We start from the raw sequence: 12,179 nt of genomic DNA on the forward strand, positions 1-12,179 counted from the left end.
ACAGAAACGGACGGCAATCCAACAGTCCCACCCAGAATCCCCTGCAACCTTAGTGGATGTAACGATCAGTCTTGTTTGAATAGTATGGAGCTAGAAGCTTTCGTGTCCGCTCATAAATTCCAAGTTTCTGTAACATCAGAGTGGTTGTTTGTTATTCAATCTGTTCCTTGTCTCCATGGAAAGATCATGCAGGAATGGTTTTAATACTTCCCTAATGTTGGACGGAGGTATGGTTACAAATTAAATGCTTTGATACAATTTGGTGTTTAATTTTATTCTTATCCCCTCCTTGTTTCATTTGAATTGGTTTTTGGTGATTGCTCAAGAGGTGTTTGTTGAATTGCTTGACTGAGATTATTTTTAACTACACAAAAATTTTGCAGGTCCTTGTAAAATCTAAGGTTCATCAGGAAATTTGTTGACTTCGAATTCATATAGGACTACTCTTAACAATCTTTTACTCTGTTTGGAAGTAAGAAGAAATAGTTCCAATAAACAAATAAACTGAATAAAGGGTCAAAAGCACTTATGAGAAATAATTTTGTCCCTTAAAAGTAGACCCTTTATTCTTTTCATCTTAATTATAACATGATTACCTTAATCTTAACATATTAAAGCTTAACATGATTGGAATTGTAATTCCTTGAGAGCAAAGCCTCTCCCTTCAAATCCTTTTACAAGGGTTTCCTCTCTTTTAATTGAAAGCACCTGATCTCAAACTGCTGATGACAATGGAATGCTTGAAAAAAAAAAAAGTTGAATCCATATCACTTGGAAAACAAGGGAGTCCTTTATGTTGGCATGGGATCCAAGCAACCTTGTCTATGGACATTTTCCCAGTCAAAGGGACCCTATTCTCTCTAGAAAGGCTCATATTGGCATGTGATTGCATGTGTGTATATCTTACACAGATACCTTCTTCTTCCTTGGTGAATAATGGAAGAATCAGTGAATTTATGGCCACATGCAGCCTCTTTTCATTTGTTGATGGGCTTGAAAGATTCTACATTATGAGTGAGATCTGGACATTTTGTTTCCATTAATAAACTTTAGTGTTGTCAACTGAGAAGAAGGGGAAGGGTGCCTACCCCTACGCCATGAGGGCCTGAAGGGTAGTGCTGCCTCTTGTAGGTGTGGTGAGAGAGAGGTGGTGGCCGTTTAGGGGATTTTCTTGTCTATTACTCCTTGTGTGCAAATAAAGGGTGTAAAAACACTCTTCCGCCCCCCCCCCCCCCCCCCCCCCCCCCCCCTTCTAGGGACTTTTTATTTTTAATGTATTTAGTTATTTTTATTAAAATTATTATTTTTATCCTTGATATTAATGAGCTAGTTTTTTTTTATTGGGATTTTGGTTTGAATTTAGAAAAATATAATATCTACGGAAATTTTAGAAATTACTCATTTTGAAGAAGATAAGGAAGATAGGGCAGGGAACGGGTTGCAGGGTGGGGACGGTTTTTTACCGGGTTGGATTTTGGGGAGAGATTCGGGTCTGGTTCGTTTTTCAAAAGCTGACCCGACCTGAATCGTACCGACCCCAAAATTGGTTATAGGCTTCCCGCACAGCAGCGCGGATGACACGAGAACTCGAATTGGGCTTGTCGCTTCCGCCGATATGCTTCTGGTATAAACATTGGCAGGAAGAGGTACTGCCGGAGGTGGACGACGAAGTGACGAATCACATCGCTTCGCCGCCTGCTGCCTCATTCCTTGTCTTCACTTTTCGGAGTCCTACGACAAGTCTAATTTCCGCCTGTTCGCGTCCTATGACTCTTGACTGATAGCTGCATCTTCTTGCCGTTTTGAAAGCTCCTGAGTGCGTCTCGCTTGTTTCTCCGAATTTGTCCACTTTTTGGCAAGAAAGCTGTAGCTTCCACTCCATGAAACAAAGCTCTCTTAGACTAGACCACTGCAGTCCTGTCTTTAATGACTTCTTGGACCATCTGGTTGGAAGGAATTGGAATCTGCTTAACGAAATGTCATCTGCCTTGATCTCATTCGATATAATCAATGCTTTGCGTTTCTATCAGAGCCTTTCGGGATTGACTCTTGATCTCCTCCAGTGGATTGAGTCCTTGAAAAATCACGATCTAGACTATTCTCTAGTGGTCAGATCAGTAGAATCAAGCACTATCGAAAAATACTGGGACGGTTGTTGGGGATGGGCATGTAACGCGTCGATGAGGTTTTTATAGGACTAGCGGAATTCTATAAGGGAAGGAATATATGGAGAACCGGCAGTTTTTTATATCTTTATTAAAGCTTGCTTGGAGCTGGAAATGGTGGAGGAGGTAACTGAAGTTCTGGTTTTAATAGGGAATGTGAATTAAATTCGACAACAGAGACATGTGCTCATCTTCTGGATGCCTTGGTTAAATCAGAATTTGTAAAGGTGGCCCCAGAGGTGTTCGATGAAATGATTAAGAGAAATATTTGTTGAAATATATATAGTTTTAATATTTTAATTAATGTATATTGTAAAATGGGTCTGGTGGATAAAGCAACGGAAGCTTTGAGAATAATGAGCCACGAGTGGCTGAGACTGACTACAGCATTGTCGATTTTTATAATGTAAGAGAAATGTAGATGAAGCAGAAAGAATTGTAGAAGAAATGCAAATAGCAAAGGTCAATCTGCATTTGGTCACATTCTCCACAATGATGGTCGGGTATATTGGCATAGGCAATTTTGGGGAAGTGTTTGAATTTTTCAATTCGATGGTTGAGAAGAAAATTGAACCCACAGTTTGCATCTATAGGGCACTGATTGATGCATTCTGCAAGAGAGGGGATGTTGAGATGGGAGTGAATTTACTCCACAAAATGATTAATGAAGGGATTATGCCAAATACTATTGTGTGCAACACACTTATTTACGGATTTTGTAAATTGGGTTCTACAGACAGATTGAAGGAGATGCTGAGTTTGAACTGTAAACCTGATTTGGTTATTTACAGTTCTTTAATTAAGACGTTTTGTGGTAAAGGTAGAATCAAGGAAGCTATGAAATCCTCACTCAGGTGGTTACTGGAGGATTAGTTCTGGACACCATAATATACAAGACATTTATAGAGGGATACTGCGTGGTAGGAAAGATGCACCAAGCTCTAAAATTAGTTGAGAAAATTAATAGACATTCTTATTTCCAGTGCATCTGATATTGGGGGGACCTTGGAAACTAATATGCTTCTCAGTAGGATTACTCGACATGGTCTTAATCCATATTTCATCACATACTCAACTATGATTGAGACTTATTGCAGGGAAAGGAAGGCAAAAGATTGTTTTAAGATAATGAGTACTCTGGAAGATCAAAGATTAGTTGCTCATATACAATATTTTAAACTTCTTATTCACGGGTTATGTGATGAAAGTGATGTGTATAGTATAAGAAGTTTTTTACACTAACACTAGATGTTGAGTGAATGCAACTCTTTACAATCTTCTGCAGGTTGTGTTATTTAAAAAAAGAAAACTAGTAGAAGCTTTTCAGCTGTGTGTTGAAATGGTTGGGAATAGTATTCCACCTGATGTTAACACTAGCAACTTATGTCCGGGTTATTTAATGATGGGAATGTATCCAAGGGTTTGAAAATTCTTAGACAAATGGGCCTCTACGGTATTCAGCTCACTCATCAGACATACACGATCTTTTCACAAGTCATGAAGAACCATGATTCAAAGAAGAAGTGTTAGAATTAGTGGGGGAGTTAGTTGGAGAAGTCTTGGGTGACAACAATGTTCAAATAAGAAAATGGTCTCATGCTCTGCTTCTTCAGGGCTATCACGCGATGGAAGGGTGGATGGAGCAGAAAAGTTTCTAGAGAAATAATGGAGGATGGTGCGCTCACAAGTCATGGTTCAATTTCCCTGATACTTGTTAACTATTGTGAGGCAAATAATGTCAGAAGGCTGTAACTTTTTATAATAAGATTGCCAAAGCTTTTTAAAGACAAATCTTGATTGATGCCTGACGTTACTTGACCTTGTATTCAGATCTGGTTACCATAGGATTGCAGCACAAATTTTGATTCATGTACTTGTTAGTGGCTCACAGGTTAACTATGATGGCTATGACCTCTTAATCAGGGGTATATGCCAATGTGGAAAAATTGAAGATGCATTGAGGCTTACTTTAGTCGGACTAAAGAATGTGTTTGTTCCCGACAGCATCTCCTACAATTTTGTTCTAAATGGCCTCTGCAAGGACCAGAGGCTTGAAGAAACAAAAGACTTGATGAACTGGCTACTTGATCAGAACGTGGTACCAGACACTAATACATACAATGTTCTCATCAAGTGTTGTTGCGAGAAAGGCAATTTTGCTGGGGCAGCTGAGCAATATTAGTGGCCATAAACCAAATGTTCAAACATATAATATGTTGATTACTTCTTATTGCAAAATTGGGATCTTAGAAGATCAGTTTACTTAGCCTGTGAGACTTTTGCACAAAATGTTTTTCCTGACATAGTCACTTGCACTGAATTACTTTGTACCCTATGTGGAAGAGGTGATATGAAGTACTCCAGCAAGCAGTGGAGTATGATGGTGGATCAGGGTGTTTCTGGTGACAAACTTACATTTGGTTCTATGATTGTTGGGTACTGTCAGGTTGGCAACCTTAAGGAAGCTCCACGTTTGCTTCTTCAGATGCTACAGAGAGGATATTTTTTTGTGACAGATTTACTGCCGTTATTTTGAATCGTGCACTGCAAAAAAAAGTATTACTTTCAAGAGGTAAATATGTTTCTTGGATTTATTTTGAAAAAAAGCATTCTTCAAGATCATGATGTGTCCAGGGTGATTATGGGCGACTCTAGTGGGAGAGGACAAATGGGTGCCATGTACTATAATGATGAAGGCATTGCTTCCTCTCCAAGGGAAAGGGATGACATGTATAATGAACAGTCCATCAGAGAAATAGAAGGATCATCAGAAGAACAAAATCTTTGTGCAATCCTTCAAAAGCATCCCTAAAGAATCAACTTGAACGAGATCACTCAATGTGCAAGTTGGCTGCGAGTAAGATATCTATTGATGCTGAAAATCAACAGACAATAAAACTGCATCGGAAGCATATAGAACTAGGAGTTTTGTGATTAATATAAGCCACGTATATATTGATATTATAAACCTTTCGTTTACTGATAGGACCAAGAACTGGGGTGATTTGCAAACTTGGCTTCCCAGGAGTTGAAGCATAGTGAGGCTTGGGCAGATTGAGTTTACTGGAGAACCATGATACTATATCTGCATCCAAGTACTAGACCCAGTGCTGTTGTCATATTATTCTGTAACTATGTAGATATATGTGCGGAAACTACGAGATGGGTGACAGTAGTGTAATTGTTATTGCAACTTACCTGGAGTTGCAAAGACAAACTAAGCAGGCAATTTCTCAAGTTCTTCAGATTGATTGATTTCTTATCTTTTATGCCTTTTTTCCTTTCCTCAATCAATCGTTTGACATATCTTTTCATTTCAAAGGTCGATTGTCTTTCATGAATTAAAAAAGAGAGTTGATTTCTAGTCCCTTCATTTTAGATATCAGGATCTAAATCTCTTTCTTCAATTTTAAAAGTTCGTTTGGAATTTGACTTTTACACTGATAGTTTTCTTTTGTTAATATGATTGTTCACAAAAAATTATTCTTTTATTGAAAGGAAAATATCTCAGACATCTCGCCTTAAAAGTCTTTTTTTTATGTCTTGAAAGGACTCAAGTGTTGCCAGCATCTCTTATGAATCCCGGCATGTAGACCCTTCTCGTCGTCGTTAGCAGGTGCTGCAGAACAATGGTTATTATAACTTCAAGAAGGGGAGACCAGATGCAGACAGAAAGGTAATCAATGCAAACAAGGTCATTGCAAGCTTCTTTTTGAAATTAGCCCAGTGAGAGCTGTCGAGCCTCGGCCAATTCATTAACATGCAATTTTTCTTCATTTTCTCTTGAATACAGTACGAGACCTTTCAGAGTACGGGAGAAGAAGATTAAGGAGAAAGATATGAAAGCTTTTGAAGGAATTGAACTTTACAGTACAGCTTATGACAATCTTCTTATCTTCTACATCTATTAAAAACATTCAGGTACTGATTGGGAAACAGGGTATCCACGTCCACGAGCGTCACTGCAAACGTTGAAGCCAGCGGCCTCTTTCTCTGACTTTTGCGGCATGGAGGCAGTGGACAAGTCCTCATGTTTGAAGTTTCTCTTTTTCCTCTGCGCTGAAAAACTAGATGGCAGACTCCACTAAGTTACTGACGAGTTATCTTGGTTCTTTCTGATGAATCAAACAGGTTTAGTGCATCGTCATGTGCAAGAAAGAGACCTGTTAAGGCGAGAAGGCAAGTAAACGACTTCGGAAACTGACAGACGGGAATGCCTTTACGAAGCTCGCTGCGGTTCTTGTTGGAAGAGAAAACCGATTTCATTAGTGTAATAATTTGAATCTGTTTTAAGTATTCTTGACGCAAAAAGAAAATGGAGTTCTGCCCAGATACTGAGCTAAGAGTAGACGAAGAACAATTGACAAACACCTCGAAGAACATATCTATTTTTGGGCATCGTAAAGCAGGCCAAATCGACCCGGAAAATCGTGGAACGGAATCAGACAAGAAGAGAAAAACAGAAAAAGATGGGACCTGCTTTCCATGTGATGCAGTCGACACGTAAAAACAGGGAGCAGAGCAGCAGGTGGGTCACAGCAGTTCCACACCAGTAACCCAGACGAACCAAAGAGAGACATGAGCCAGCAGTCTTGGCCTTCCAAGTTCTAACTTCAAGCGTTTGGCAACGGCACACGTTCCGATGAGAGTAGCAGCAGCAGGAGCTTCACCGAAAACCGTTCAAACTCATCCTCTTTCGATGGTTCAATGAAAATTCGTCACGCCTGTGTGATTATTTATAAATTATTAAGAATAAATTAAACTATAACAGTTAATTATAATTTAAGTACAAATTAAGTAAAGGCAATAATTATTTTTAAGAACAAACGTGGACGGCGTGATATTTTCCATAAATAAAAAAATATAGAAATAGTCTCACTCGCCTCCGTACACCATCCGGACAACACCCCATTCATTATGAGCGAGACTCACGTGTCATGGACTGCGGCCCGACCAACTATTCACGATAATTGGACGGTGCGGATGAACACCAAATCCTAATCAACGATCTTATCTAGAATCTCCCCCTCTAATGAAAACAACATATGGATTTGGTCTCTCAAATGATCGAAATGCGAGCGTGGAGATTGGAATTTGAAAAAGCCAGGCACAAGGAATCGAGGGCGTATGGGCACGAGCGTTATTGACTTGTATTTTGTCGTGTCGTGATGATGACTTGTATTTTCTGTCTTCCTGCCACGTCGCCCAATCTAGTCAAAAAAACGAATGTCGACTCGAACATGCGCGAGATGACCGACATTAATGAACTCGGAGAACGATTTAGGCCGGCGGATCGTCCCTCTAATGTTTTTTTGTTGCTCTGGATAACTCATCTATGAACTCGGATGATTAACCGATTTCCGATGCCGAGTCAGTAAATCATGTTTCAAATTGCCTGAATCATCCTGAGTTTATCTCGTATGGCTTTGATTCCTAAAATCTTGATACGATACGTTAATGTATTTCGTAAAAAAAACCTTAAAATTGAGCAACTCGGTGCGCTTTCTCAATCGTCACTCGTCATTCACTCGTCACGCGATCGTCATCACGTTGCAACCCCGTCCGTGCAAGTCAGCGTCGAATGCTTTGTCTGACTCACAAACGTTGCTGTCGACAACTCGGTCGGACCCTGACGCGGGTCCGAGGCGAACCGACATTCGAAATAGAAGATGATCGGAACCACGTGAGTGGGCCCGGAAAGCTGATGTACTAAAGGAGACGGCCCGTGGCCGTAGGCCTCTCAGTTAATGCCACGAGTAGCGAGTGATGGTCGGCAGTGGGCCCGTGTGTGTCATTGACTGCTTCGTCCGACCCGTCAAAGACGCGGCAGCAATGGGAAACGCCGTTTTCTAGACCAACGGCCGTCAGTAGTTTATTCTCTCCTTAAGTTGAACGCCTCAGGGCTCCTGTGGGTTTACTTTTGCTTCTCGGTCTGCTCGTCACAAGAGGAAGATAGACGAAAGAGAAGGCGGAGAAGGGACTTGTTGGAGGAGATTTTAGGTAAACTAAGATTGAAATGATTTGAATTTTATTCAATGGGGTCTGTTTTTCACTCGGTTTTGTAGTTCGCTTATGTAATTCGTGGCAGAGTTCGAGTTTTCCTTCCTATAGCTGTTTATTTGAATCGTTCGATATGATTTAGTGAATTTTGTGTTTCTGGTTTGGTTTGCTTGGTTCCGTGGTTGTGCGGTTTCATATTTTGGAGGTGAGATTGGACGCGGCGGAGCTTTTGTATTTTCCAAAGTAGAGTAGTTTTGAACGTATTATATTACAGCTGAAAAGCTACCTAAGGTTGCAATATGTTACGACTTGCAGGCGGAAAACAGGGTGTTTTCAGGGATTGTAATTAAATGAGGACTCAACTGACTTTAGAACTTTTTTTTTTTTTTTTTAATCCAGTTGTTTATTTCATTCGGTTTCTTTCTGACAGTGCTTCGTTTTCTTTTGAGAGGAAAATTTGATTCTCATGTTGGAATTTGAAGCTTTTAAAGAGTTACTTCTCTGAGCATGATATTCCGTGTATTTTTGTGTATACGTTTTTGTTTCACTTGGTTCTCCTGTTGTGGGTTTTATACTTTAGTTCTGAGATTGACTCAGCAGAGCTCTTATACTAGCTAGGATTTTGGTATAATTCAGAGCTTATGATATTACAGCTAAAAAGTTATCTCAGTCTGCAATATGTACGCTTTTCTGCCTATGGAGTAGAAGAAATCAGCTTCATATCTTTAAAAATCTCTCTCTTGCTTTTGGGTTTCTAACGAAATTGCTTTTTCTTTCATTGCATAAGATCCAAGTTTTATTTTAGGTGTGATCTCTGAAGACAAAATCAGTTTACGATGATTTTTTTTGTTTTGTTGTGGAACTGTTTCTTTCATAGCCATTTATAGCCATAGTATCCCCATCCTTCTGACGATTGCAAGCCAGCTAACATGAATAAATAAGATGTTTAGGAAGGAAACAGGATGTTCTTGGGGAAGGGAACTCAAAATTGTAACAAGTTACTTATTTTTAGAGAACCGCTCAAGTCTCTCTGATTTCTGATGCAACTCAAATAGTGCTGCTGATATTCTTGCTATGGAATTTCTTGTATTAAAGTCTTTTTTTATTTTATTTGTGTGTGTGTGTAAAAGGGGTTATTTCTTCACTACGTTCTTGTATGTATTTCTGCAACACTTCGAACTCTGATATTTTACTTAAGTTGCCATGGCTGCTATAATTGATAGTATTAGCCATACTTCTACCAGTTGTTGTTATTGTTGACTCATATTTGTGCTTCTTAAAATAGCTTACTTATTACCTCTTAAGTTCTCTTTAACTAGATGTCAAGTTATTTATGAGAAAATGGATGTTCTGCCTCCTAGGTGGCAGAGTCCAAGATAAAAGACATTCTTAGGATCATTTCATCTGTCATGTATCATTCAGAAGAAAAGAAAAAAAAATCTGAATTGTAGGTATGGGTGATAATAAAGGACACTTGAAGATGTATTAAGTTAGAACTCAATTGATGAACACAATGACTTTTGCCAACTTCACATTTTAAAAGCCTGATACATGCTGCATTTCATTTTCAGGTGTCTATTGACATTGCATTTATTCAATCCTGTTTAGAGAAGGTGTGGATCTCAATAGGCACAAAAACGCTGACTGAAAAGGATTTGGGTGAGAAACTGGGGAGACATTGTCTTAGCTGATCCATGCTGTAACCTTGGCATGGATTCGCATTTGCACACTCTTTTTAGGTGTAAAGTTCCTGATCTGGAAACCGCTTATGAATGTACTTCCTCCAATATACCTCTCCATGCTGATTGGCTGTTCCCAATGAAATTTAAATTAGAAAGTTCGCCTGATTCACCCCTCAATGACTATGATACTTTTTCTACTTTGAGCAACGGCCAGGAGCAATACAGTTCCACAGAAAACCACTCTGCATTTAGTCCTTCCCAGAACTTGTCTTTTGACACTGATAGTTCATTTCAACATTCTCCGTCTAAGCTTCAAAAACGAGATCCAATTTACTCAGTGCAAAGATTTGGCCTTGAAGAAGATGCTATTACAAACATTAAAAACACTCTCCAAGAAATAGAGTCTGCTCTAATGGCACCTGACAGTGAAGAGACAAGCACACCTAGTTCTGCTTTCAATGAGCACCAGCAGTTAACGGTATGGAATGGTGATTCCCATCAAGGGATTTCCAATACTCAATCTCAACCATTTACTTCTGGGAAACATCTTAAAGCAGTTGGGAGTATACGACCTGATAAACAGAAAAAAGTGACTTTGGAAAACTCTCTAGATTCTCCTCAATCTGATGTGAAACAGTTGCTGATTCAATGTGCAAGTGCACTTGCTGAGAACAGAATGACAGATTTTGAAGTGTTAATTCAAGAGGCAAGGAGCTCTGTCTCAATCCGTGGTACACCTATTCAGCGTCTTGGGGCATACATGGTTGAAGGTCTGGTGGCTCGAAAGGAGGATTCTGGCACAAATATCTATAGAGCACTTCGGTGTAAAGAACCAGAAAGCCAGGATTTGCTTTCTTACATGCAAATTCTGTATGAAATTTGTCCATACTTCAAGTTTGGTTATATGGCTGCCAATGGAGCAATTGCTGAGGCATTCAAGAACGAGGACAATGTACACATTATAGACTTCCAAATTGCTCAAGGGACACAGTGGGTCACTCTGATCCAGGCACTTGCAGCAAGACCAAGTGGACCCCCTCATGTCCGGATCACTGGGATTGATGATCCAGTTTCACAATATGCTCGTGGGGACGGTTTAGAGGCAGTTGGGAAGAGACTAGCTGCCATGTCCAAAAAATTCAACATTCCTGTAGAGTTCCATCCAATACCTGTGTTTGCATCTAAGGTCAAGCGAGATATGTTAGATATCAGACCTGGAGAGGCACTTGCAGTTAACTTCACTCTGCAGCTTCACCACACCCCTGATGAGAGCGTTGACGTGAATAACCCAAGAGATGGGCTGCTTAGGATGGTAAAATCCTTGTCACCCAAAGTGACCACTCTGGTTGAACAGGAATCCAACACTAACACCACCCCGTTCTTCACAAGGTTCATTGAGACCCTAGACTTTTATTCTGCCATGTTTGAGTCAATTGATGTGACTTTGCCAAGGGGTGACAAAAATAGGATCAATGTGGAGCAGCACTGCTTGGCAAGGGACATTGTGAACATTATTGCATGTGAGAAGAAGGATAGGGTGGAAAGACACGAGCTACTTGGAAAGTGGAAATCGAGGCTCACCATGGCTGGGTTCCAGCCATTCCCATTGAGTTCTTATGTGAATTCTGTTATAAAATCACTCTTAAAATCCTACTCTGAGAACTACACTCTGGTGGAGAAAGATGGGGCCATGCTGTTAGGTTGGAAGGATAGGCACTTGATCTCGGCTTCTGCATGGCATTGACAGGGTCTGATACTTGTCCAAGAAAATCGACTAACTCCACCTCTTTATCTCTTTCTAATGTCTCGAACTCCTGCGGCTGTTCCCTTTTGTTGAATTTCTGTAGTAGCTATCTTTATTTTCTTTTTTATCTCGGCATGCCATGCTTGGTAGCATTTTGTAGTTGATAGCAGATTAGAGAATGTCCGAACTTTGGCTTCTGGTTGCCATGGCGAGGTTTTGTTGTAACATCTAGGATTTCTGTTAGTACATATTTGCTCGTCGTTTCTCAATGATACTTGCTTCTTATGCCTTCTTTGTACAAAGCTGATCCAGTTCGCGCATTCACGACTATGTAAACATCAGCTTCTCCCGGATAAGGCCTCCTTGTGCTGTCAATGGCCGCCTCGCACGACTATGAACAGCAATATTAAGAGAGTTCCTGTGCCTTAGTTGCTCGGTTTTAAATTGTCATTTCTTTTGTTTTCAGCTGTACTGAAAGCGAATGCATCGGAGTGGCTTCTCTGGAGCCTTGCGTACAGGGCGGACGCGTTTAATTTTGAATCGATTCATATCTCAGAACTACCGTTCTCTGTTCTGGGAGCGAATTTG

The 12,179-nt window shown here is 40.1% G+C and overlaps 2 protein-coding genes and 1 long non-coding RNA gene across 3 annotated transcripts; all 3 read left to right on the forward strand.

Moving 5' to 3' along the window:
* The first annotated feature begins 2,660 nt into the window (after positions 1-2,660).
* On the forward strand, positions 2,661-4,347 carry LOC137943181 (pentatricopeptide repeat-containing protein At1g64100-like). The gene is made up of 3 exons (XM_068788876.1): positions 2,661-3,019; positions 3,779-3,913; positions 3,996-4,347. Exons 1-3 carry the CDS (start codon positions 2,661-2,663, stop codon positions 4,345-4,347), a joined length of 846 nt encoding a protein of 281 aa, XP_068644977.1.
* A 1,252-nt stretch (positions 4,348-5,599) lies between these two features.
* Positions 5,600-6,495, forward strand: LOC137938303 (uncharacterized). The gene is made up of 2 exons (XR_011109873.1): positions 5,600-5,841; positions 5,959-6,495. It is a non-coding gene; the product is annotated as an uncharacterized lncRNA (long non-coding RNA).
* A 1,605-nt stretch (positions 6,496-8,100) lies between these two features.
* Positions 8,101-11,874, forward strand: LOC137938298 (chitin-inducible gibberellin-responsive protein 1-like). The gene is made up of 2 exons (XM_068783280.1): positions 8,101-8,165; positions 9,737-11,874. The coding sequence occupies exon 2, from the start codon at positions 9,876-9,878 to the stop codon at positions 11,589-11,591; it is 1,716 nt and encodes a 571-aa protein (XP_068639381.1). The 5' UTR covers positions 8,101-8,165; positions 9,737-9,875; the 3' UTR covers positions 11,592-11,874.
* The last annotated feature ends 305 nt before the right edge of the window (positions 11,875-12,179 follow it).

Source organism: Aristolochia californica, unplaced genomic scaffold (assembly GCF_029961685.1).
Source record: "Aristolochia californica isolate CCGP_79_NKW_82.1479 unplaced genomic scaffold, dmAriCali1.0.hap1 SCAF_10, whole genome shotgun sequence".
Lineage (NCBI taxonomy): Eukaryota > Viridiplantae > Streptophyta > Magnoliopsida > Piperales > Aristolochiaceae > Aristolochia > Aristolochia californica.

Coding starts and splice junctions, on each gene's coding strand:
- LOC137943181 (XM_068788876.1), top strand. CDS start 2,661: ATGGTCGGGTATATTGGCATAGGCAATTTTGGGGAAGTGTTTGAATTT. Junction 3,020..3,778: donor GCTATGAAATCCTCACTCAG/GTGGTTACTGGA, acceptor CTGCTTCTTCAG/GGCTATCACGCGATGGAAGG. Junction 3,914..3,995: donor GCAAATAATGTCAGAAGGCT/GTAACTTTTTAT, acceptor CCTTGTATTCAG/ATCTGGTTACCATAGGATTG.
- LOC137938298 (XM_068783280.1), top strand. CDS start 9,876: ATGGATTCGCATTTGCACACTCTTTTTAGGTGTAAAGTTCCTGATCTG.